The sequence below is a fragment of the Salarias fasciatus genome, chromosome 15 (assembly GCF_902148845.1).
Source record: "Salarias fasciatus chromosome 15, fSalaFa1.1, whole genome shotgun sequence".
Classification (NCBI taxonomy): Eukaryota; Metazoa; Chordata; class Actinopteri; order Blenniiformes; family Blenniidae; genus Salarias; species Salarias fasciatus.
The window spans coordinates 17201136-17229013 of record NC_043759.1 but is presented as its reverse complement, the minus strand read 5'-3'; the positions used below and the strand labels follow the sequence as shown (position 1 = coordinate 17229013).

General features: G+C 41.3%; 2 protein-coding genes across 2 annotated transcripts in view; one reads left to right on the top strand and one right to left on the bottom strand.

Annotated features, from left to right (window-relative positions):
- Positions 1-15149, bottom strand: part of kcnk3a (potassium channel, subfamily K, member 3a) — a 41692-nt gene extending 26543 nt beyond the window's left edge. Inside the window, exon 1 of the mRNA XM_030110447.1 lies at positions 14760-15149. Within this exon, the coding sequence (XP_029966307.1) occupies positions 14760-15042 (283 nt within the window). The 5' untranslated portion in view covers positions 15043-15149. The remainder of the gene's footprint in view (positions 1-14759) is intronic.
- Positions 15150-26247: 11098 nt separating this feature from the next.
- The window catches only part of enpp1 (ectonucleotide pyrophosphatase/phosphodiesterase 1), a 28515-nt gene continuing 26884 nt past the window's right edge, over positions 26248-27878 (top strand). Inside the window, exon 1 of the mRNA XM_030110442.1 lies at positions 26248-26419. Coding sequence (XP_029966302.1) covers positions 26285-26419 — 135 coding nt within the window. The 5' untranslated portion in view covers positions 26248-26284. The remainder of the gene's footprint in view (positions 26420-27878) is intronic.

Below are 27878 nucleotides of genomic sequence, written 5' to 3'. Positions count from 1 at the left end.
CCAGGATGTCACTCAACAAATTTCAGAGCAATCTGATGTAGTATTTCAAAATAAGAGCCCTCCAAAAATGTCATATCTGGGATTATACTTATCCTGAATGTAAAAAATCATCTAAAAAAATTCCTCTGATATCCACAAACCTTTTCACCTCAGGCTGACAGCAGACCATCCCTGGAGGTCACTCACCTATTTTCAAAAAAATCTGATGTGGCATTTCAAAATAAGAGCCCTCCAAAAATGTCATACCTGGGATTAAATTTACCCTAAATTAAAAAATTCATATAAAAAAATCCTTCTGATATCCACAAATCATTTCACCTCAGGCTGACAGTAGGCCATCCCAGGATGTCACTCAACAAATTTCAGAGCAATCTGATGTGGTATTTCAAAATAAGAGCCCTCCAAAAATGTCATACCTGGGATTAAATTTACCCTAAGTTAAAAAATTCATATAAAAAAATCCTTCTGCTATCCACAAACCATTTCACCTCAGGCTGACAGTAGGCCACCCCAGGATGTCACTCAGCTAATCTCAGAGCAATCCCATGTAGTATTTCAAAATAAGAGCCCTCCAAATATGTCATATCTGGGATTATACTTATCCTGAATGTAAAAAATCATCTAAAAAAATTCCTCTGATATCCACAAACCTTTTCACCTCAGGCTGACAGCAGACCATCCCTGGAGGTCACTCACCTATTTTCAAAAAAATCTGATGTGGCATTTCAAAATAAGAGCCCTCCAAAAATGTCATACCTGGGATTAAATTTACCCTAAATTAAAAAATTCATATAAAAAAATCCTTCTGATATCCACAAATCATTTCACCTCAGGCTGACAGTAGGCCACCCCAGGATGTCACTCAGCTAATCTCAGAGCAATCCCATTTAGTATTTCAAAATAAGAGCCCTTCAAAAATAGAATTCCTTGAATTATATCTACCCTAAATTAAAAAAAAAAAAAACAAAACATTCCTCTGATATTCACAAACCATTTCACTTCAGGCTGAGAGTAGGCATTCCCAGGATGTCACTCGACTAATTTCAGAGCAATCTGATGTGGAATTTCAAAATAAGAGCCCCTCAAAAATAGAACTTCTTGGATTAAATTTACCCAAAAAAAAAAAAAAATCATATAAAAAAATTCTTCTGATATCCACAAACCATTTCACCTCAGGCTAACAGTCGGCCATCCCAGGATGTCACTCAGCTAATCTCAGAGCAAACCGATGTAGTATTACAAAATAAGGGCTCTCCAAAAATAAAATTCCTTGAATTATATTTACCCTAAATTAGAAAAAATACAAAAAAATTCCTCAGATATCCACAAACCATTTCACTTCAGGCTGAGAGTAGACCTTCCCAGCATGTCACCCACCTAATATCAGAGTAATCTGATGTGGCATTTCAAAATAAGAGGCCTTCTAAAATAGCTATTCCGGGATTATACTTACCCTCATTTGAAAAATTATGAAAAAAATCCCTGTGATATCCACAAACCATTTCACTTTCAGTTGATGGTAGGCCAGCCCAGGATGTCACTCACAAATTTTCAGAACAGTCTGATGTGGCACTTCAAAATAAGAGCCCCATAAATAACACAACTTTTCATGTGTTGTCAACACAACTTCAATTTTTCAACATGTGTCAAACACAAAACCGATTACAAAAGTAATCATAAAAATTGTAGCGGAACCATCTGTCACAGGTGTCCCATTAGATCTGTATGGCAAAAGAAAGAAAATACACTCAGCGTTAGCTGCAGTACAAAAGATTTTGTGGTGGTACTCCATCCATCCATTCTATCTCTCCAGTTTATGTGTAATTGCTGCTTGACGTGCCTGAAGGACCTCCAAAGGATGTGGTCCTGTACTGTAAAATCAGTTGTGTGTTTGACACATGTTAAAAATAAAAGCTGTGTTGACAACACATTTAATTTAAATGTCACATCAGACTGTTCTGAAAATTTGTGAGTGACATCCTGGGCTGGCCTACCATCAACTGAAAGTGAAATGGTTTGTGGATATCACAGGGATTTTTTTTCATAATTTTTCAAATGAGGGTAAGTATAATCCCGGAATAGCTATTTTAGAAGGCCTCTTATTTTGAAATGCCACATCAGATTACTCTGATATTAGGTGGGTGACATGCTGGGAAGGTCTACTGTCATCCTGAAGTGAAATGGTTTGTAGATATCAAAAGGATTTTTTTATATGAATTTTTTAATTTAGGGTAAATTTAATCCAAGATGTTCTATTTTTGGAGGGCTCTTATTTTGAAATTCCACATCAGATTGCTCTGAAATTTGTTGAGTGACATCCTGAGATGGTCTACTGTCAGCGTGATGTGAAATTGTTTGTGGATATCAGAGGAATTTTTTTATATGATTTTTTGAAGTTAGTGAGAAAAAAATCGCAGAATTGATGTTTTTGGAGGGCTCTTACTTTGAAATGCAACATCAGATTGCTCTGAAGTTTGGTAAGTGAAATCATGGGATGGTCTACTGTCATCCTGAGGTGAAATGGTTTGTGGATATCAAAAGAATTTTTTTATATAAATTTTTTTAATTTAGGGTAAATCTAATCCCAGGTATGATATTTTTGGAGGGCTCTTATTTTGAAATGCCACACCAGATTACTCTGGAATTAGGTGAGTGACATCCTGGGGTGGCCTATTGTCAGCCTCAGGTGAAATTGTTTGTGGATATCAGAAGGATTTTTATATATGAATTTTTTTATTTTAGGGTAAATTTAATCCAAGAAGTTCTATTTTTGGAGGGCTCTTACTTTGAAATGCAACATCAGATTGCTCTGAAATTTGTGGACTGACATCATGGGAAGGTCTACTGTGATTCTGCGGTGAAATGGTTTGTGGATATCAGAGGGATCTTTTTATATGATTTTTTGAAGTTCGTGAGAAAAAAAATCAGAGAATTGATGTTTTTGGAGGGCTCTTACTTTGAAATGCAACATCAGATTGCTCTGAAGTTTGGTGAGTGACATCGTGGGATGGTCTACTGTCAGCCTGAGGTGAAATGGTTTGTGGATCTCAGAGGGATTTTTTTAAATGATTTTTTGAAATTAGTGAGAAAAAATCACAGAATGGATGTTTTTGGAGGTCTCTTATTTTGAAATACCACATCAGATTGCTCTAAAGTGTAGTAACTGATATCATAGGATGGTCTACTGTCATCCTGAGGTGAAACTGTTTGTGGATATCAGAGGGATTTTTTTATATGATTTTTTGAAGTTAGTGAGAAAAAATCGCAGAATGGATGTTTTTGGAGGGCTCTTACTTTGAAATGCAACATCAGATTGCTCTGAAGTTTGGTGAGTGACATCGTGGGATGGTCTACTGTGATCCTGAGGTGAAATGGTTTGTGGATATCAGAGGGATTTTTTTATGTGATTTTTTGAAATGAGGGTAAGTATTATCCTAGAAGTGGTGTTTTTGGAGGGCTTTTAGTTTTAAAAAGCCACATCAGATTGCTCTGAAGTTTGGTGAGTTACATCGTGGGAAGGTCTACTGCCAGCCTGAGGTGAAAGGGTTTGTGGATATCAGAGGGATTTTTTATATTTACAAATCCAGTTATACAGTGACATGTGCCTGCCTGCGCTCTTACCGTAATGCCTAGTGTAAGTGCGCACCGCGGCACTTCGTTTTTTTCACGGAGGGATGGCTTTACCGCAGTAATTAATACCAACAACACGACATCCTCTAAACCTACTGAGAATCTGACTTCCTTTCTTTCTGACTCAGGATCAGAACCATCAGTTCAGACTGTTTCTCTAGTAGCTCTGCAGTCCAGCAGCAGCACCAGGAGCTGTTCTGACAGTGTTAACACACATTTATATTATATACTCAATCTGCTGTGTAGCTGTACTGCTGAAGCGAGGAGCAGTGTTTTGTGTTCAGGTAGGCCATGCAAAGTATTTTTTTCCAGGAGTTGAGAGTTGATTCATTCCTCAGTGACAGAAGGTAACATGCAGTCTCTAATAAATCCTCCATACAGACTGAAGATATTATTGCCTCCATCAGATTCTTCTGAGTTCAGCCTGGTGAGGCTGTGGTTCTCAGCAGCAGGTTCCTGACAGGTTAGCAGGCTAATAACACTTTAGCTTCACTGTGAGTTCAGGTGTGTTTCATACCTGTAGATGTGTCTTCAGGTTTGATGAGTCCCTGGATGTTGAGAGCATTTTCACGGCTGGGAGGCAGAGTTTACATTGTACAGAGAAGTTCTGGGCCTCATCTGACTTAAATACAAAATGTCTCCGTTTCCAGCCAGAAGAGTTTCTCTCCCTGGAGCAGCCATGACTCCAGCAGCAGGTGGTAAAATCCACGGCATCGCGGTCTGTTTCATTCACGGTTAAACGTAGAAGAGCGCGTTAAAAGTAGTAGAGCGGGAGGCTGCTCCAAGACAGCGGTCGATGCGGTGTCTATCATTTATATATCTACGGTGTTTATTGTTTATAGATCTACAATATGGCGGTTTGTGCCGTAAAGTGCTGTAAGGTGCTGTAAAGTGTCACAATGTCTGTATACGGCGCGTCTGTTGTTGCTGGTATTTTCCATAGATATCTAACACTAGATGCCTTACGGCAGAGTCCACGACGTCCGCAGAGGTCGGCCATCTTTGTACGGGAAAGTTGTCAGAGTTTCTGTGGAACGCAATGTAAGGTTGGTGATCTGTGCAGACTTTTATACTCTTATTTCACTGCATTTTTTTAATGGAACATCTTAAAGCACTATAAGGCAATGGGCCATTTTCACAGCTCCACTACTTCCTGAAATTAACTGTGCACATTCATTTCCTGTCTTGCATTATTGGCCAAAATGATTAATCCAGGTGTGTCTTGTTGCAGCCGTCTAAACCAGACACACCTGGATTAATCAGTTTGGCCAATAATGCAAGAGAGGAAATGAATGTGCACAGCTATTTTCAGGAAGCAGTGAAGCTGTGAAAAGACCCCATTGCTGTTGTGACTCTGAGTTATATAAAAATTGATTGTTCAAGAGATTCACTCAGTTGCCTTTTATTCATTTACCTAATTATATTGTGACTGCAACTCCATTATTTGACTTGAAACTTTCTGAGCTCCTTTTCTACATTTTTACAATGCCTAATTCAATTTTTTTTTCAAAAAAACAATGTGTTTTCTGGTGCACTATTTCATGTTTAAATAATCAATGGGGGGACATTATACATTCACAATAGATTTAATAATGTGGAAGGTTACTGTTTAATGTTATATATTAATGAAAAATAATATAATACATTCAATATAATGAGGTTCATGAGATTTAAGTATTTCTGAAGTTTCAGGTGGGTAAATTGTTTATCTTCAGCCTCCACTGCAGCTCTGCCACATCTTAAAATATTTTCACACAAAACTAAAAATATGGACATGTATGGCTTGTCTAAATTATTCGTAAGTGCTATAAATATATCTCAGTGTAAGGATTTGAACATGGAGCCTAATATGAAGAATATTATGAATATTTACGATATGATATATATTTATTATATATATTTAAGGCATGCCATACTCAAACATATGTCATGTCATTAACAGAGATTTGATGTTTATTACAAACCAAACCGTTTGAAAATCGGTAAAAATTTGAGCAAGTTATAGCTTGTTAAGCAGTTCATGTCTCATCAACACAATGTTATGAGCGAGCCAGATTCCCGTACAAAGATGGCCGACCTCTGCAGACGTCCGACTTCATTGGCCAGCAGCGGAGATGAGGTATCTAGTGTTATATAAGATATCTATGGTATTTTCCGTCTGATTTTCAAAAGTAATCCCGCTCAGTAATCCGTGTTTTTATCAGAAGTAACTGTAACGAGATTACATATTTTTGGCACGTACTGTAACGGATTACAGTTACAATTTTTTTGTATCCTGATTACGTAACGCCGTTACATGTAATCCGTTACTCTCCAACCCTGCCAATAACAGAAATGATACAGTGGTCAAAATATGACCACAGGATGTGCGATGTGTTTCTTACCCTGTCTGTTTCAGAATCCCTCTGACTGATACATTACAAATATATCAAACTATCAAAAATTGGGACTAAAATAAGCATCATCCACGTAAAACTAATGTCAGTTTTCTGTCATCTACCCATCAAACTAAAGCTAATCAGCATTCTCAGCAGCATGTAGCTCATGTTCTACAGAAATCCAGGGAGAGACGTACCCAGCTGAGAGGACTTTTACGATGCAAATGGTGGAATATGTGTGTTTTTGGCAGTGTAATGCTTTTCAACAGATTTTATATATGTTCATGGCGTATGAGAGCATGTGATAATATTTCCACTATAGAGTTGCCAAACATCCTCAGATTATAACTCCAAGCTGTCAGTCTGTTTGATTTGTTAAAGAGGAGTTTACTTTACTTAAACTGAACAGTCTTCAGAAATGCTTTGGTTTAATTTTACGCACTTTTGCTGCACGGACACAATAAACTTTGATCGAGGAATAAAACCCATCATTCATCATCGGCTGTGGACAAGCCGAATATATAGAAGCTCATGAAGCCATTGGAGTGAGGAGTAATGGCGGCTTTTAAAAAGCCTTCTGCGGTTTTGGATTTAAACAAAATGAACAGCCAGCGTCCGGGAATTCGGCCAGTTGGTCACTTCCACCAGAGAATAATGAGACGACAGACGTCACATCTATCTCTCTGTGGAGGGGAAAAAAAAAAAAGAAAGTTTGCCGCTGTGCAGGCCAGCACTCAACATCCAACCCGATGTGATCAGAGACAATTAGCACCGGCCACAGTGAGAGGACGGACATCACCGGGCAGACATAAATCACTAATGCAGCATTCAGCCCGACAGGGATTCACAGAGGAGACATCTTCCTCCTGATGGAATCTTTATGTGCGTTTCACTGGAACATTAAACATGTATGGCAGCGGTTAATTCATAAACCACACCTGTCTGCAGCTCTCAGTGACGTGTTCATACCTCTAATGCAGCTTCAGAAACATAAGAATTGGAAACATTTCGCCATTTTAGATATACAATATAATACAGATACAATATCTTTATAAATAAAGCAAAAAATACAAAAAGAAGTGGAAGGAAGCACACATTTTCTACATAGCATCTTCACCATTATAGTTATGCTTTGTTTCCATCTTATGCGAAAAGAAAACACTTTTTTGTTTTTCGTTTATAAGGTATAGCTGTATCTTCCCTCTGTGTGAAACAATTTGATGCCAAGATCAAATCATCATGAACCCCATGTTATCCATGTAATTACAAAAAAAAAACATTTTTGATAATTTAGCTTGTTCAGATTGAAGTTGACTTTGTGTCAGTTTGAAAGGTGACAAGTGAGAAACGTTGTGAAATGTCGCCCGAAGCAGCAACAGCTTCCTGACACTACGGTTAAATCACCTCTGAAGAGCTTCACACTACATAAATACTTGTGTGTGAGCACATTCCTGCTCCTGCCTGTCTGCTGACGCCTCTCCTGGTGGCCTCCTCCTCCTCCTCCTCCTCCTCCTCCTCCTCCTCCTCCTCCTCCTCCTCCTCCTCTTCGTCTCCCTGGACCACTGTGTCCCACTCGGCTCCTGTGAGACATTTTTGTCGCCTTAGAACGGCGTTAACTTTAACGTTAACTTTGATTTTGTCCAATTCGTTTCAGGAAGACTTTTGTTTTCTGGATTCTTCTCATTTAAAGTCACTTTCAGTGTTTTAATCTGTGTTGTGTTTCCAAAATAAAAAAAAACCTTACAGTAACTAGTAACTATTTAACTGAAGTGTATTTCCATGATGCGTTTGGCAGCAGAGTCTTACTGCAGAGGCTGCGTTATGCAGAGCAGGATGCTGCGTTTTGGGCCCCATTTGTTTGAGGACCTGGAAGAGTTACCTTACCTTATCCTCTAAATCACTGACTCGGCCGCCGCTCTGCAGCCAGGCAGGGATCACTTCTCCCCCAATTCAATTAAACTGGAAACAGAAACCGTCCTGCTTGATTATCATCACTGTATCTCCACTGATTCAGCAAAGCGATGTGTTTTATACTACTTTTTAAAGAGGTTTTTTTTTTTTTTTCTATTGACCCCTTGAGTTTGACAGAAGACAGAAAACAAACAAAAAAAAGCTCTAATAAAAAATTCATTGTGATTTATGGCACGGAGATAAATCATCAAGTCCTGACTGTTTCTGTGTTTAAACTGTCATCTTGTCGTTCCTCTGCAGAGGTTTATTGGCATTCAGGAGGGAGATTACCTCCACAGGTGGCGTCAGATTCATAAAGTGAATGTGCCCAGATTCTTAACTGTGAGTCAAGCGCTGAAAAAGCTCCCAAGCGCATCGTTGTTCCGTCTTTCTTGACCAGAAAACAGATGTAATCTCTCTGATCCTCTCGCAACTGATGTCAGTAAATCCCAGGACGAGTTTGTGGATATTCTGTCATCTGTGTTTGTATTTTCATTGATGCTCTCGCCTTTTTTGTGTGTTTTAAAACAGACACCGGGGCCACTCGGTGCACGTCTCCATCCGTCTGATGATGATCAGAGCTGCTGAGAGGTTCGTTCTTTGTGCACTCAGCCACTCGCTGCACCAGCCTCTCCTGCTGACAGAATAATAACGATGAAACTAATGTAAGTAATTATCGTTAATAATTCAGGACGGGGCTCACGCGTGTAATTACGCAACGGCAGAAAACGGCCTCACACCTGACTCCAGATCAAACGGCGACGCCGGCGATGGAAACAGAAAGGCCCGTCAGATATCTCACCTGTATCGGTCCGCATTTAGAAACGTCAGACTCACTGACCCAGAGAGGATTTGCTGAGCTCGCCCGGTCTTTCTCAGCTGGAGCCTACACCCGCATTCATACACTCGTGTGCGTTTGCACGCCTGGTAGCCGCCCCGCGCTTCGACGGCCGACGGACAGCGTTCACATGTCGTGCGCTTGCATTCCGGTCCTCTCCTCCGTCGAAACAGTGACCTAACGTCTGAATCAACAAGAGGCGAACGGCCAAGTTATTTTTGTACAAAAAGTGTTTAACAAGAGGTGATTCATCCGAGCGTAGCGTGATTCTCCGAAGCAATGCTCCTCTAACTATTACCATATGGTAGCTTGAAAGAGTCATCTTCCAGAAAAAGGTGCGCTTCTGAGCCAAAAGGGAAGATGAATGACTTCAGACATCAGATATTAGACAAACACACAAAATACATTATTGTTCAAAGGACTCAAAAGAACTTCGTTGGAAAAGGGAAAACAACGTTCCAGCTTGGTTTAAAAGAGCTGAATAACAACAATATTACACATCCTCTCAGTCAGTGACCAGGCGTCCTCTGAGATATTTGCCGAAGATGCTCATCCTCACCAAATCCTGGTTAATTTGCATATAAATACGGAGCGGTATTCTGCATTTTCTGTCTGATTCTTCATTCAATGTGATCATCAGCCACATAAAAGCACCTCTTTGTCTCCGTGGAGAGTGAAGTCTGTTCACAGTGAGGTTTGTGGATTATCCAGATTTACTGAAACATGCTGATGAATTTTCCTTCCCTTTATAAGACTGGGCAATATTTGAATAATGATGTATACATGCAGAGCGCTGCTGGAGTTTGAGCAGAAACCTTGTCACTGTATTATAATAAGCAGATCTTTCTCTGTATGAAAACAACCAACAGCCATTAGACGTGAATGTCAAACTCTATAAAAAGGCGGAGGTGATGTTATATTTAAATTGCTCTTTCATCGGCCTGTGGCCTCGTTAGTTAAGACCGAGCTCAAATCAGAGGCAATGAGAGCTTTTCGAGGGAAATATTACTTTACCTTCACACTTCTGTCTGAAGTGACTGAAGCTAACGGCAGTGCACACTGTGCACGTGTCCCCGCTTCATTATCCAGTCAGAGGAACGGTCACAGTCACACACAGTCACATTCATACTTAATGGTAACGCTACACTCACCAATTAACGGATGAATTAATGCCAAATGCATGTTTGGACTCCCCTGTGAGCTCCCAGGCTGGACTCCAACTATATTCACATGCTTTGGGGTAACAGTGCTAAACACAACACTTCTGCGAAACCAGGGAAAATCCACACAAAGGGAGAACATGCAAACTCCATTGTGGAAGGCCCTTAACTCGAACTGGGGATCCTCTTCCTCTGAGGGATGTGAGCTAAACCACTACGCCACCATGCAGCCCCGAATTTGTCTTCAAACATCTGAAGGTAATGATTAATTCCTAGTGCTGCTGGAGGTGATAAATTGTGCAAACATTTGGTGTTTTCACTTTAAATAAGAAAGTCATCACGGTGTTGATACATGTGTGCTTTTTACAGAAAGTCAACACAGCTCTTCCAGCCCGTGTGTGTCTTAATTATAACCAGAGGAGCAGCAATGAAACAGGTGCTAAATGTTGTGTAACCAAACCGTGTTTTCTCTCCAAACTTTGCAGGTATCAGGAGTAAAAAAAAAAAACCCAGAGGATTCCTAACGTCCACACCAAGAAAGGAATCTCAGCAGAGTCCTGCTCGTTTCCACTGTATTTGTATCTTTTCTACATTCTGGACAAACTCCCAACGGAAAATCACCATCCAGCCAGTCAACACAGGCGCTCCACTCCCGTGAATTTATGGCTTTATTTAAGGCTGCACGTGCTTCCACTTGCACAACTGTCGTTTAGTTTATAAAAGGCAGAAAACTTAGTAGGTGGGAGAAGGTGGGCTTCTCTGTCATGCTGGACCAGTCTGCATTTTTTTGTTCAAACTTGACTGGCATGAAACACACACACACACACTGATGCACTCAGCCAATCTGAATATGAAGAATTTGCTACGATGGAACTTTTCTCCGTCCCAGTTTGGTCCTTGCCAAACTATGAAATCCTTAGTTCCCTATTTTTCTTTCGTCTAACACATCAGATTTCACTCGCTGGCAAACACATCCCGACAACTCGCTGCCGTCATAATACAGAGATAAACAGTGTAATCGACTTCACCTGTCAGTGGCTATAAACTGGAGAATCTGCATCTCTGTGATCCTTTAATTTAACCTCTATAAACTTACTGAAATACAATATTGCTTTTTCCACTGTTTTTTTTTTACTGCACTGTATGTAAGGATGTGTTTTAAAACACACACACACGCATGTCTTTAATAACACGTCCTTATCAGACTTCAAACACACACACACACACACAGAAGAAATGAGTCATGTCTCAGTCCCGGAGCAGAGTTTCCATGTTGTACATTTGCCTTCTATGAACTGTGGGCGACCTTGAACTGGAGCACTTTCACACACCCGCTGACAAGGCGCTCCCCCCACCCCCCCCCCAGCCTGGAGGTGGGTGAGGACAGAGGAAGGAGGAAGCTTCACTGAGCTCCTCACTTTGATCACATCGAGCTCCCAAACAAGCTTCCCAGTAGCTTTCCACTGCCAGGGTCAAGCTCAGAGCTCAGAGCTCGTTTCATCCAGTGGCGTGTCGGATCTCACAGCACTTCAAGTCCTCTTCCTCCCACACAGCTGTGAACGGACACCGGGCGTCCCCGCTCTTCTGTGGAAAGTGATGAGTGATGAGTGATTTCTTTACTTATGCTAAATAATCAGCGGAGCACGCCAGGGGCGGATCCATTCATCTGCTGGCTGTTCTTCACCGCAGGAACTGGAACGGAAGTGTCTATTTATTCATCGCTTTCCAGGATATTATTTATTTTCATTGAATAAACAGCCCGTGTGTCATACAGAATATGAAATTCAAAGCATTCAGACTGACTCACTTCCTCTTCTTTTTTTTTTTTTCTTTTTTTTTTTTGCTCTCACGTCAGCTGAGCCGTCTGGTCCTGATATCCTCAGACCTCATTTCTAAAACCACTTTAAATATAAGTTCATAGAATACGTCAGTAAAACAACACTCTCACGTCTTTCTTTTGTATTTTAGCCTCACAAATGAGCTGTTTTGTGAAGCCCACAGCGTTGATGGCACCACCACGAGTCATGGCTGCGGGGTATAGTGTGTGCAGCGTACAGTATCTGCTGTGTTCATCTTGTATGCCAGAGGTCCAGTGGAACAGCGAGGCTCTGGTGTTGCCATTAATACTTGATGACAGGCCGAAACGCCAATCACTGTGTTTGCAGCAGCCTGCAGGCTCACAATTACAGAATGCGGTTACAGACACCCAGGGTTGGGCTCAGTATGCAATTAGCGGCCTGCATCTGATAGGGTTACAAGCCACAGGTCAGCACTGACAACTGCCCCGGTCACTAAATACAGCAGGAGGACTCCGATCGGCAGGGAGATCAGCAAAGTCTCTCCAAAACAGGACTAGCGCAAACGATTTTCTCATCTGATCATCAAAAAAATTCCCCTGTAAACAATCACAAAATGAAAGTGAATGGCTGAGTTTATATTTTCAGAGCGAGGGGAGAGATGAAACAGTCACACATGCCGGGGTTTAATGGGCTAAATGGGTTCAGTCTGAGAGCAAAGTTTCAATAAACGCTGCGCAAATGGAGTTCATTCCGCTCACATCCACAGACATGCAGGATGTCTGAGATGCTGTTTTGTAAAATTGTAACACATTTAACGTGTCTACATCTGTTGCTTGTGATCACAGTGGCTGATGTTGAAGTTGCACAAATTAAAAAAAAAAACTTTTCTTAAGTCAGAAGCAGTCCACACATTTTTTTCTCTTCCTAGCTTATATGTTATCTGATAATAACTCTTTCAGCTTTGTTTTTGGGTCTAAAAAACTTCAGAGGATGTCATTGTGCTGTTTAATTTTTAAGTAAATGAATTCATCTTTGACTATTTGCCCTTTGCTGAGAAGTATATCGTGTATATTAGGTTTTTAGAACTTTTTGTTCCTGAAAAATTAATGTTGTCAAAATCAGAAAACATGAGTGACGAGACAATAGAAGAACATGAACTGAAATCTACTGTAAAGCTCATTCAACACTGAATAAGGGAGTGGAGTGGTTAGCACCTTCACCTCACTGTGCGATGATCCCTAGTTTGAATCTCTGGCTTGCATGGGGACAAAACAACAAATCTAATCACTGACAATTCTTTCCGTGGCTTTACGTCAAACTTTCATGTTTGCAAATAATAGAAATAGTTTCTACTGAACCTCATTCTAACCCTCACAGAGTCCAACAGAAGAACGTGGATGAAGAGTTTCAGTTAATGCTGAGTCAGATGACTGATGAGCGAAGCTGCAGCTGCTGAAGAAGAGCCTGCAGCCTGTCGGCGTTGGAGGGGGATTCACAGCATTAATGATGAGCACGAGCGGAGAGGAGGCTAATGGACGTGTCATAACTTAACTCTCCCGCAGCATCGAGTTTAATAACAAACCTTCAGCGAGCAGCGACTGCGTTGGGACTCTGGTGTCCTGAGGAGCTTCACGTTTGACTGCTGCTAATCTGACTTTGAACTGACACGATCCAGAGCTCCAGTTTGACAAAAGGCTTCAGCAGGAAATATTTCCACTCTTCAGGCTGTCTGAACTGTGCTCAGGCCAGAGCGGAAAATCTGTACAACTACTGGCACTTCACTTGAGTACTTTTCAATTATGTATGACTACTTTTGTTAGAAATATGTGCATGATATACAGATGTAGGTCTGGAGTATCAAACTTTAAGCAGTGATTAGGCTTAGCAATCTATTCCTTTTACTTAAAACTAGACTTTATTTTCTATATATTCTTAACTGCATTGTCATTGTTAGAGGTTCAATTCAATTCATCTGTAAAACATCTACTTTCAAAAAATTTAGAAAAAAAACTGAATAAAATACATAACAAGTGTGAATATAAAGGACATATTTTGCTTCTTAACAGAATTGACTACAAAAATACAGTTCAAAAGATGTGATTATTAACTGAAATTACTCAGAACCTACCTGAGTTTAACTGTTTATCTTGACAGAAGGTCATATTTATTAACTTGTCCGCTTCATAACTATCACAGACTGTTCAAAATGCACACATGGTGAAGTCCTCTTTGCTGCTTTATTTACATAAATCTTAATATATGTAATGCATAAAACTAGATGATTCATTAGTATAATGATTTGACAAGCTGATGGAATCTTTTACAGACATCCACTGAGAAATCTTTAACATTCAGATGCATTTTTAAGCTATAAATTATGAGAAAATGAAGGATTTTGCTCCATTTTTTATTTTTTCCAGAGGCTTGAATCATAAATATACAAGTATTCTGTCATTTATCATTTCATTGCCAGTTTTCTGGGTACTTTTCTAAAGGGATAAAATCACATTGAGGAAATTGCCAAGAGCAAAAAGCTCTAAGTGAAGGACCCAAAAATACAATTTTACAGGATTTGTGATAACTTCCTTCTACATCTGAATGCCAGAAACACATCAAACTGACATGGAGGTGGCCCAGATGCAGGGCTGTCTCCATCAGTGTGAATGTTTTTTTTATCAAATCTGAGTTATGCGCTTAAAATAGCATTTCTATGATTAAAATACAAGAATTTTCCTTGGAATTGTACTTTGTAGCAAAAATTCAGGCTATTTGCGATGCACCTGTTGCACTGCACAGGTTGTTGGTGATGCTTTAATGCAAACACAGCAGCAGGTCGGCTTTATGTTTCCTGCAGTGATAAATAGGATCAGAGCAGCTGTGAAGGAAACATTTCAGTACTTCACTTATTTCCAGCCTAAAGACACGTGTTACCCCTGCTGTGATTTCAATCCATCGGCTCCCAACTTTCCCACCTGCATCGGGATAAAGGCTGTCCGGCTCTTACCGATGGTGGTGATCACAGTGATGGCGAAGTAGAAGGAGCCGGCGAATTTCCACTGCACCCCGGCTTTGTGCGGCTTGAGCTGCAGGACCACGCGCTCCAGCTCGTCGAAGTCGTCCTCGGTCAGGTTGAAGGTCCGGAGCAGCTGCTCCCTGCGCAGGTCCAGCTCCCTCCGCTGGCTCGTCTCCTTCTGGGACTCGAGCGCGTCGAAGATCGCGGCTCCGACGATCAGGTAGGTGAAGGTGCAGATGATGAGGGCGAGGGTCCTCACGTTCTGCCTCTTCATGGTGGCTGCGGTGCGCCGCGCGGCGCTGCGCTGCGCGGCGGTGCGTGGCGGTGCGCGGCGGGCTAGGGGCGCGGGCGGAGAGTGAGCGCGGGTCTGGAGGACGGGGAGCTGGGCTGGCTCATGGCTGGGCCGCTCTGGCGGAGCGCAGGACTCCTCTGATCACTTTATCAGGAGAGGAGCTGTTCATTCAGCACCACCACACCCACCCGGCGCGCGGGGCCCTCCCCCTCCACGCGCAAACGCCACTAACTTCTGCCTGGATTCGACATTCTCACTCCATCAGTCAGAGATAACTCTAACCACACGTTTTATTTTTTTGTTTTTGTTTTTATATCATATTTCAGGAGTGGCGGATCTCCTGATCTTTTGTGTGCAGGGCCACAGGGGGGGTCGGGGGTCTTCTCCACCTTTTGCAGATACATTTTATGTGAGGTACTATGATTTCCTCCCACAGCCCAAAAACATGCATGTGAGATTGATTTGCCTCTGAAAGTGAATGTGACTGTGTGGAGAATGGGGAACCAGGATTTTCCAGGCTAAATATTTCATATTGAAATCCATCCTAAACTTTCTCATTCAACCACGAAAATGAAGGAAGTTGAATGAAGTTCTTAAATGACATCCTGATTGTCAGCCTTTTTCTTTACCTTCAGGATTTATGCAAGTGAAATTTTGTCCTTCTTGACTGTATTTTTTCCCATAAACCCATGTTTTAGTGCTATGGCACTATAGTGAGTTATCATCACAGAAGGAAAACACTGCAGTGAGTCAACACGGGCCCATTATATTTGATGTGAATGTTGAAGTAGAAATAACTTTATACTGTATCAGTGCTAACCAGAGGGCTGTATTTGACATCTTTTTTTATTTGTTGATCAAAAACTCCTCAAAATTCTCTCCTCATTTGCGAAGCAACAATAATAGAGTCACTATTCCATTCTGGTTTCTGTAATTGGGAAAGGAAACATGTCTGCAAGGAGAAATCTGCAGGGACCTTAAAACATCAATGCACTGGGCTGGAAATGTTTGCTTTGGTAAACCATTTGTCATGCAATACTGAGCATTGCTGCTGACTTCCTGCTTTCTTTTGTTCTACATCTGCTTTAACCAGTGCGACATGTTAAGGTGTTACAAAACGCTATCGACAGTAAATCATTCGATTTATCACTTGATGTGCAAAAAAACAATCACGAAATCTCATTTGATGATCATTTATTCTCATATATCTTTGTTTTTAATTTATTTTGCACTTCCATTAGAAACTTGCTGTCTCTGAAACAATGATAGAAAGTGTAAACAAACAAAACACAAAAACATGAATGGACGCGCCTGTCTGGACGTGTTTGCTTCAGTCGTCCATTTGTCACGGAGTGCTGAGCATCGAGGAGGATTTGCTGCGTTAAACTCATCACCGAACACACGACACACGAGCGGCTTGTCGCACACGTGTCCCACAAACATGCCGGACGCCAAAGACCAAAGTCACGGGAGGAGAAGCCGCTCGGTGGCGGTTCATCCCACAAATGCATCGCTCTGAGAGTGAAACTGAAGACCGAGCGATAATATTAGTTTTAACTTGAAAGTGAACCTTCAGACTGAAGTAAACACACAGACTCAGATAACATAAGAATGTTTCCTTTTTGAGGAAGTGGTCTGAATTCCTGCGAGACAACACAGATCACAGCTTTTTGTTTCAGCGACCGCTGACCTAGATCAGCAGAGCAGCTGGGGGCGAAGAGGCGGAGAGGCACCCTGACTGCTGCGAGCCGCGAGAGGGAAACTCCTCTCTCGATGCTTCTGACGTGACTCACCCCCTGATTTATTCCCAATCCAGCTGTTATTTTGGCTCCGAGGGTTAAAACCTGCAGTTTGACCTCGACTTCAAACCGAAGAGTTTAAATCCCTGTTAAAATACGCCGTGTTTACGCTCTGTGAGAGGTGTGTGAGAAATACATCCAGGCAAAAACCAAAATATTTCACGATGACGACGGTGACGCAGAGGGACAGAATGTCAAGTGAAAGGCCAAATATGAAGACCTCGGAGTCAGTAATTTCCACTAAATGATTCCCTCGTGTGCAGAACATTAGCAGGAAGTGGGAGACCCGTTTGTTAATCGATTACTGAGTTCAGACTTTTCACTGTATACACAACATCCGAGCTACGTTACTCGAAGCTGCCGTCGCCGTCAAGCCGTCTCTGTCTGACCCAAACTGGAGCTGCACCTCGCTGCCTCGATCAGTGACTGATAGATCGCGGCCAATCTTATGTTCCTCACTGCGAGCCACCAAGCCAAAAATAACTCCAATAAACAGGTCAGTCAAGTCAAGCGTGGCTGAGCCTGCATAAATCCTCCCTTCTCCAACCAAAGCACTGCAATCCTGAGCCCATCAATGTGTCAACTAATCCCTCCGATCAGGGATTCTCCTTCAAATGTAAAAAAAAAACATGGCATAACAAAGACCTCAAAAGGTTACAGGTAGATGCAGGTTAATGTCATTTATTCATTTAATGTTTATGTTGTTTAAAGTTGTACGTTTACATTAGAAATGTTCACATGACAGGAAGAAAAGGAGGAGTGTCCCGCTCTGTTCACATCAGACAGAAATGGAAACAGATTTGTTTTGGGGAGATTTTTTTTTCCATAGAATGTAGTCAAATATCCAGAAATCAACAATTTACATAAAAACATATTATTATAAATACACTAAAATAACAAAAAATGAAGTGAAATTCCATGAATTTTCATGATCTCTCATGTATCTTCTTGATCCTAAAGCAGTTGCATTAATATTTACAGTCTGGTCAACAGGTGACTTTTATTGCAACAAAAATAATTAGATCATGTCAGTAATCTCACTTCTATGTATCATTTTTTTTGATAAATAATATTAGTTTTCAAATTATTATACTAGCATAGTGAAACCCAACACATTATAAATGCTCATATTCGCGTTCTTTCTTCAGGAAAACTTCTTAGTTTTTTCAGTAAGTGGCCGTGGAGCTGTGGAGTCCTGGTGGAGTTCAGATTCTGAACTCAGAGATCACTAATGCGTCCCCACCCGTTCGACCGCTTCCTGCAGCCGCTGGCCCGTCACACACAACTTCCTGTCGGTAGAGACGGACCCCAAATCCTCATTACTGCGATTTTAGAGAGGCTGCAGTGTCCCTGCTGTCAGACCAACCTCAAAGATCTTCCTCATGGACACCTTTAAAGTGCTCCACTAGTAGTTTACTTTCTGTAAAAACTAAGCGCTCAGGTTGTTTTTTGGACTTAAACAAAAGTAATACATTTTAAAAAGATTTTTTTTAAGGGTCATCATGCCACATTTTACCAGTTTGACCCACTTGAAAATCAAATTTAGATACAGGTATGTGGAATTTGAAGTAACGCTGTCATAATGAGCCAGTTTGTGAAATGTAAGGAGGAGAAAGGAAGGATAACTCTCCCTGTGTGAAACCTGTGAGAGTGTAAAGTGAAATATAATGAGGTGAAGAGAGAGGAAGTCGCTCCAACAGGCCTTCGGTTCGATGGCGTCCCCTCTGAAACGTGTCCTCCGTGATGTGCAGCGACACTCGGACGGTCTGGGAGCGCTCGGCGGAAGGTTCAGAGGAGGAAGCAGCAGCGCGGGGAGGTCACCCCGCTGCAGGAAGAGCTTCGACCTTGTGGCGAAGTTAGGAAACCTGAACTTGACTGAACAGGTTTGTTTCCCTCTTCCTGAAGACCTTTCTTCAAATCTACAGATGTTCATAGAATATACAAAAAAAAAAAAACACACAACATAGGCACACGTACATTTTGGAAACTACAGTTATGGTCAGATCCACTTCTTGAAAACCACTTCCAGGGTGAAGTTTAGAAAATGCTCCAACTCCGTAGAAACGGAGGAAAACTTAACTTTTTTTGAAACACTGCTACGATGCACCTGCTCATCACCGCTGCAGTGAATAGTTCTGCAGCATGAGCCAGTAGGTGGACACTTCAGAGGGTCACGACCCCCAGTCCAGATTCTTCTGGACTTTGTAGCTTTATAGTCGAGAGTCAGCTGTAACTTCATCGTCTGTTTTAAGGTTTTAAGGTGTCACATAAGAGACAAAGTTCTACAAACATGGCTTATGAAACAAGTTAAAAAATCTAAGAAATGTTGCTTAACAATATATTTTTATCTGATCTCTTACAACTTTATTAAACTCAACTCTGAATAATCCAGTTTAATATTTGTATGGTTTAATGCAAAGTATAAGTCTTTTTTATTTCAATTATGTTTAGTTTTCAACAGAACTGTACAATGTTCCTTTTATATTTCATTTTATTTTTGTTTTACAATTTTTCTAAAATTGAAAAACTGAAAACAGACTGAAACTAAAACCTGACTGACCTTGTTTTAAATATTTCAATATTTTCTTTGCTTCTCTTCTTCTTCTTCTTCTTCTTCTTCTTCTTTTTTTCTCTTACAAATATTATTGAAGAAATCTGAGGATTTTGGTTCATTTTGTCTGCGTGACTTTTGTCTGACTGACCTTCGATAAATCTGTGTGTTTTCTTTATTAATTGTATGAGGAGCCGTACGAGACTTAATTCATTCTGGTCCTCTCACACATTGTGTTTTCACACACACACACACACACACAAACACACACACACACACACACACACACACACATTAGCAGGGTGAATAAGGCTGACTAAACTTTACTGGGGAACAAATTACATAACGCCATGATATGAGGACATCATTAAGGCAGTCCCAGGGAGACAGGAGGCGGTCCCCCCCCCCCCCCGAACACCCTGTGGGGGGGTGGGGGGGGGGGGTGGGGGACGCCCTTCAGCCGCCCACATCTCATTACACGAGGTTCATCGTGGCCCGCAGCGTCCTGCTGACATTCAATTAGGCTCCTTCATTTTCCCGTCATCCGCCGCTGCTCCCGCTGTCACTTGCTAATTATTCCAAACATCCCTCCCAATTAGAGGTGTAACTGTTTGTTAGCCCCCCCTCAGTGAGCGAGACACACCTGTGCTGCTCCACAGGACCAGGGTTCCTTCAGAGTTTTGGGCTCAGACGAAGAGGTTAGATTCATTTGTCCTCACAGCGTCACCGGAGTAAACCAAGAGTCAAACCGCAGCTAATTACGCATAAAATGAACTGATAACAGCATTGATTACTATAAATGAGATCTCCTGAGCTGTCAGGGCATCTTCAGCATGATAATGTTGGTTCATGGGATTCACTAAAAACGACTTCAACTGAATCAGCTCCTCGTGATTTTCTACTTTGTCACATTTGTTTCTGCTGAATCGATGTCATCTGAAAGGCCTCTCTTTCACTCCGGGAGCGTCTGGAAAGCATTCAGGAGCACTGAAGCTTGTCACTATTTTACTTCACGATGGGTTATTGATCTAAAACTTTATCACATGAAGATGGAAAGAAATGAAGCACTTTTAATAACATCAATAATATCCTCAAAACTAGGAACATCAGAAGAGGAAACGCTGCCGTAAGAAGGGCCCAATTTATGCAGCGTCCACTTTGTAAAGCAACATATAAGATCGGCGGATAAATAAAGTGTCTGGAGTCTGAACACGAAAAAGAATATGATGAATATCAGCTGTAAATCTGCATGAATTAACAAGTTGCTTCACATTTCCCTGCACTGATGAGTCATGAAATACTTGAGTCTTTGATTCCCTGTTTTACAACACATGGACACCCTCCTGTCATCGCGCTGTGTGCTGGAGCCTCCGTCCCTCATAACCAGTCGTCGTCACCCCCCCTGCTGCTGCCTGCTTTATCACACCCCCCCTGCTCTAATGAAAGCTGTCACATGTCTGTTGTCTCGTTACATAACACCTGTCTCTCCAGATGAGCGTTTCAGCCACGACCACCCTGCCTGTCACCGGCGAGTCTCCACAATCAGCACTGACAGCAGGGCCCTCATTAGACCTGCGGGGGGGGGGGGGGGGGGGGGGGGGGGGGGAGGTCACGTACGGGCTCCCAGTTGTTGATTCAGCGCAAACCGATCGATGGTGAGCGCATGAATTCCCGGGGATGCGTTTATAAATCATGCACACATGAGGACACCGAGAAACCTTCAGGAACACGGAGGTCAAATAATAGATGTCTCTCTGGGGAAAGAAAAAAAATCTCAGAGGTTACTGCATTTGTATTATTGATGGATGATAACAATTAAGAAGTGAAGTCTGGGTTTCTGTTGCTGCAGGTCCCACACACACACACACACACACACACACACACACTCACACACACACACTGGATTTGCAGCTCCTCTTCTGAACATGACACTACCTGACAGGTGGATTATGCTCCTCTAAATGTCTCTATCGTCACTTATTGTTTGGTTATAGCCATAATTCACGCAGATGTCAGGGTTGACTGTTCAGATTAGTTGAAATAATTCAGAACACCCTCCTTGATTAATGACGGTGCATTAAAAGCTTGTCAGCTTCAGTTTGACTGATGCGTCAGTTGATTAATGAGCTTTTCAACATTTTTTCATGTTTAGAGCAACCAATACAGTTTTGTTATAGATGATTAATTTCCTGAAAAAATGTTATTACAGTATTGATCACAATATTTTATTCATTTTTTGGTTGCTACAGACATACATAAATTATCCTTCATAGACTGACATTAACAGCCTACATAATTTGAACTTTAATGTAGATGCGTCTATTAAAAATTGGATTAAGTCTAAATAGCAGTAAATTCATCAGGAAAGAGGTCCTTTTTAACATATTATTTCCCCATTTCCCCATAACAGTGACATGTTTGGAAAAGTGGTGCTAGACACGTGTTTCAAAAGCAGCTAACACAGTGAGTTTTATGGCGTTTTTAGAGAATGACGTAAAGAGATTTTTCACTCCCTTAGTCCCAAGTGCATATTTAAACCAGTGCAAATCACAGCCATCAAACTAAATAATTAATCAAACACAGCCAGAATGTAAGCAAAAACTGTGATTCACGTTGCAATTATCAAAAAATTAAATAAGAAATAAAGTTATAGACCGCAGACAGTTTAGACTTTTCACTGTTTTTCAGCCTTTAGAGCTGTTTTTGATCTGCTATGTTAGGCTATTTTAGTTTTTCAGCTATTTTGTGTACTGTGTGTGAGTTTCTTTCCATTCTTTAAATATAAAGTTGCGTCATGTCATCAGTGTCAGAGTGTTTTTACACTCTTAGTTACTTTCACTTTGATACTCACACACACTGGCTGACATGCAAAGCACTTTAATTACAAGCTTTTTGGAGGTCAGTGTCTTGCTTAAGGATTTATTTTTAGACGATCATGTGGAATTGAACCTTAAAACTTGTAGACAAGATATTGAATTTATTGGTGGGAGACATTTCCGCAGCTGGCCCGCCGTGACTTTCACTTTCTAACTTCACTTAACGTAAAGCAGAGACATTTAGAGATCGAATTACTACAGAATATCTTTGAATGAAATCAAATGAATATCATTTTTTGTGCAGTATTTGTCTTTGCTGTGAACTACATGCAGAGCTTTGCATGTTCTAACGGAGCAAAGCCTGTTAATTTTACCAGGAAAGGAACTTCAGCTTTCTCCAACACTGAACCATACTCTCAGTAAATGTGTGCATGCATTTGTTTTCCTTGTGACTGACTGGCGACAGGTTTGCATGTTCTCTCTAGGAATGCATTGCTTTTGCTGCCGCCCTCCGGCTGACCTTTCCAGGATGCACTCTGTCTGTCCAGAGTCAGCTGTGTTTGAAAAGGTGGAGGAAAAAAAAGCCAGTCAACTGAGACACACTTATAGATGGCATAAATTATGTTTTATACTGTAACACAGCCCCAATCTAACAACTTACAGGATGTTGGATGGATTGTTTGTGCAAACATTGCACACCTTTAAAGAGATCCTTTAACAGTGTCTCTACTTCTCATGTCTATTTTTAAACATCCTGCACCACCTCGGCATGTTCACGGCATCGTTCAAAACTCTGAGCAGCTCTCACTCCTCCTCCTGAACAGCCTGACGCGCTGTAGGCGTGAACGGGGATAATTTCAGGGCAAATTAGACGGCGATATAAATATCTCTGCACAGCTGAAGCGCAGATGTTTATCAATCTTTACAGATGTGACAAAAAGACTGAACTTCACTCTCAGTTCTTATTAGAAAATAGACATGTGGACCCAGTCAGTGAGTGGGAGGGGCTGTTTTATCCAAAATGACAGGCGGTCGTTATCTCAGGACAGGAGGAAAGTGGCAGGCAGCCGGACGGCAGCCTTCCATACCTTGCGCTGAATACTGCGGCGTGTCGTGTGAATAATGCATGATAGATTTACAAGGACCTTACAGTAAATCTCACGGGACGCGCGCGCCTCTAACTGTCAGCTGATGAATTCTTTAAGCACATCTACTGCTGCTTCTCTCCCGATGCATCATTCATGAATCAGGGCTCGGCCCGAGTTCAAGGCCCCCCCCCCCCCCCCCCCCTCACTTCACTTCAAGCCCCGCCGGAGGCTTTGAGTGGTCCCAGCAGCGTCGGATTCAAACTGCAGAGCCTGTGATGAAAAACCCACATAATATCACTTGTTGCTCAAACCTGTTGCATGTGAACACAAAGCATCACTTTGTTATCTGGGGATTTGCAAATTATTTTAGGATTATACAGAAAATGGTTACAAAAATGTAAATTTGTCTACTTCTAAATTAAATCAACTTGCATTATGGGAATGTGGTCACAACCAAATGTAATGCAAAGGTCAGCGAGTAGAAATACACCCTGCGGACATGATTTAAGCTTTTAACCTTCAATTCTGAGCAACTTTTGCGGCTCTGAGACTCACTAGTCTGTCTGGTTGAAGCTCACAGTGCAGCAAAAGTTTTCTTATTTTAGATTTATTTATCCTCTGGAACTGAATCCATGACGTCTTAAATTCAATTAGGTGTTGCAGAAAGTGACTGTGGATGTGTGACACATGAATATGCAGTATGAGGGGGGGGGACCCCTGAGGAGGGCTGTTCCAAGTTCACGGAGTCTTTTTAAGCAGCTACAGCTTTGAAACGAGACGACTTTATTCCGATATGCTGTGTGAGACAATTACAGTGTATTATTTACAGCTTCCTTCAATAGTCTTTAGATCAGCAGTGCCAAACGTACTGCCGGCGGGCCGAAAACCAACCAGACTGCGAATCATGAAATTTTAAAAGAAAACATTAGTTTTAATATTTAAATGGAGGTGACTGCTGTTTCTGATGTATTTTCAGAGAATACGCAGTTTAAATCAGATAAACAGGCAAAACACAACAAATCAGAGCTGAATGTGAACATGATGATTCAAATTTTATATTCTGTGTGGACAATTTCTCACTTTTTAAAATGTCACATATAGAATGTGTTTTGGAGCTCAACATGTGAACAACTGGCACACTGAGTTCTGTTAGTGCTCTGTAAATGTTTTATGTGTTAGTTCAACCATTAACTAAACACACACACTCACACACACAGACACACACAGCAAGGCCATGCAACCCTGGACTGTTCATGAGTGCAAGACAACAGAGAGGTCAGAGGTCAAAGGTCAGGAGCACTGTCCCGAGGTTTCTGTCATCACGCTGTGCAGCACAGCGGGGCCTGAAACGAGCACGGACCTCAGAGAGCTGAAGAATGCTGAAGCTGTCAGAGACGAGGGTTTTCCATCTGACACGCAAACCTCCGCTGAGTGAGACGAGATGGAAAATCACTGCAAACCTGCTGCAGTGGCGCCACCTTCTGGATGCTTTTAGAGCAGCACCAAACCACAGCAGTGTAGTGGTTACAATTCTTGACTCACAGTGAGAATCTCTGGTTCCAATTTGGGATTAGTGCTGAGAGGAGTTGCATGTTCTCCCTGTGCATGCATGACTTTCCTCCTTTCAGCAAATAATTATCAAGGAATGGTAAATTCAATTTAACAGAGATTGTACACACACAGCTGATGACTGTGCCAATAATGTAATTTTGTAATAATAGGATACTTTCTTGTATTTTTATCATATGTATCCCAGTAAGAGAAAAGAGAAAATTTTAAGATAGAAATAGTGAAATATTTGTAAGGTTTGCTCAGTTTGACTCTTTCCTTCTAATAAAGGTAAATGACATAAGACTCCTTTTGAAAATTCACAAAAACAACTCAGTAATATCTTATAAAACCATCATCAGTTGAACATTTGGCGAACTGGCATTTTATTGAGGGTAAAATAGGACAATTAAGAAATATTGCATAAGATATCTTAAAACTATTACCTGGATGTTGCTTTTTGTTGTTCTTTCTGCTTGTCTTTGTGTTGTTTCACTGTGAATATTTCAAATAAGTATAAAGACTGAACATACAATCATAAATTGGGATTTTTTTGACTCAGAAAACGCGCCATAAACTGCAAAAATTGAAAACATTCAAAATCTTATCAGTTCATTCATCTTGTTTCCAGTCATAATGTCACATCCTTCTTGATTCAAGATCAATTTAAGATACAGAGACTTATTTTTTGATTTTAAATTCTTATATCAATATATCTTTTTAAGTTAAATTTTACTTGTTGCATGGACAGATAATTTCACTACTTTTAAGATTAATTAGTAATGATACCTTATGTTTGGGTTACCATTTCTTGCAGGCATTGTAATAACTTTTAACCTATTTACTAGAATTTCCTGTGTCATTGACTGAGCTTATTAGATCACTCTTGTCTCTTTTCTCTCTACCAAAGAACTGAAAAATAATTCCAATCTCTGCTGTAAAGGGAACAACCCGATTGGGAATTCCGAGTTCACGTTATAAATAAAGTCCATGGCAGTACCTCAGTCTGACCACCAGGTGGCAGCGTTTCTCATTTATAAACAACTGTTGCGTCTGTTTGACTCATTCGGTAATTTAAAGGTAATAAAAACGCCTTTTGGTGACTTTTATACGCCTTTATTCGCAGTTTGTCTCCGTGTGGCTTTTGTTTTAACGTTCTACTTTTGTTTAAATGCTGTAAAAGTTTCCCCTCAGAGTTTGAGAGGTGAGAACGAGCCAAAAGCAGCGGGGATTTAATCAGCCTCCTCCTCGCGGATCAAACACGCCGCTGCGGACTGGAAGACGTCAGAAAAGGCGGCGCTACACACTTCAGCACCGGGTCACATCCTACTTTCCCCTGCGCACACACGCACAGACACACACACACACGCACACAAGTCACTCACACTCGCGCAGTGGCAGGAGGCTCTCGCGCGCTGCAGCATGGACGGGAGCAAAGCGGAGGAGCGCTCTGCGGAGCAGGCTGCGGCTTTATTTGGGACTCAGCAGCTGGAGAGTCAGAGGAGCGACTCTGAGCGAGGAAAGAAGAGGAAAAACCACTGTAAAATCATTACTGGGGTATGTTCAACTTCACCTGCGTCTCACACATACAGGAGAGGACTGGACTGGAGTGGATCCACATGTCAAAGTCACTTTTAGGGTGGAAAATGAAAAAAAAAGAACTCAAACAGTTATTTATTTATCTGTTAAAAGGGTGTTCAATGTCATTTTGGAGTTCTTGGTGTTGTAAGTAAGCGTACTAGCTTTAAACCCGCAGGTCAAAAAGTTTAAATTGAAATCGTGCAGTGAAGCAGTGAAGTGGATTACACCGTGCAAATAGTACAAGGTGTGAGTGAAGTTTAAATTGTTGCACAACGTGCAAATATTTGTCATCAGAGACATTCACACTGTTTCTGCACTGTAGTTGGTCTTTATTTATCATCCCATACTTTATAACTGAACCTGTTGCTGCGTTTGCAGTTTTAAATACCTGCAGTGCCAGGATCTGAGTGCTTTAAAAATAACAATTTAAAAACAGCCAAAACCTGAACTGATTAAAAGAAAAAACTGACTACTAGCAGGCTTGAATTAGGCTGTATACAAAGCAGATCTTCTCAAACAATTAAAACATAAAAACAGTCATCTTCAACACAGTAATCTGTCCTGTCAGCGAATGCAATTGAAGAATTGAAGGAATATTTTCAGATTGTGGGCACGCCCTGTCGTGACTTCAAAGTGGCCAAGCAGATCCCATTGCTATTGTCTTTAATCCCTTTGAAAAAAACAATATTTATAAATTGCTGGAAAAAAAACAACAGTCACTCTTGGGAGCAGTTGAGGTGACTTTATTCTCAGTAAACATCTCCATCAGCCTCACATGTCATTAATCTACACTTTTCACAAGTACTTGATGACAGTAATGAGAATATTTAGAAGGAGTTCTTCCCACTTCTGCCTTCAGCTGCCTCTCGTCTATTTCTGCGCTGCATCTGGTCTGAGAGCAGTGCTGAGAGCTATTTCACAAGAAAAACAAGCAGTTCACTAGAAAACAGGTGAAAAATTGATAGTGTGTGAAACACCTTCACCTGGCGAGTTGATCCACGTTTCAAACAATGGAGCACAAACATCATATCATAATAATAATCTATCTTGTCAACAGATGCATATGAAAGCATTATTTCTCTGCTACTCAGACTTAAAATCAATCAGACTTAATTCAAATGTGGATTTCTTCAGACTCTTTAACATGTCAGTCAGACTTTCTTCCTTTTCTTAGACTTGTGTGTGACTATCAGGTGAATTAAAAACGAGTCATAAAGGTGACTCTTCTCAGTGAAGGCCCTCATCGGACGGGTAAACCTGGGCGTGGGGTCGCCTCTGCTGCTCTGTTTGCTCTCACATGGTGTTAATCCGCAGCTGTCCCCCGGCCGAGCCGCCCCGTGCTGCCGGTGTGAACGTGGAAACTAAACGTTCTCACCCCGCTGCAGAGGGCCGGGGGCCAGCAGCGGCTCTGCAGGTGGACCTGACCCTCGCTGGT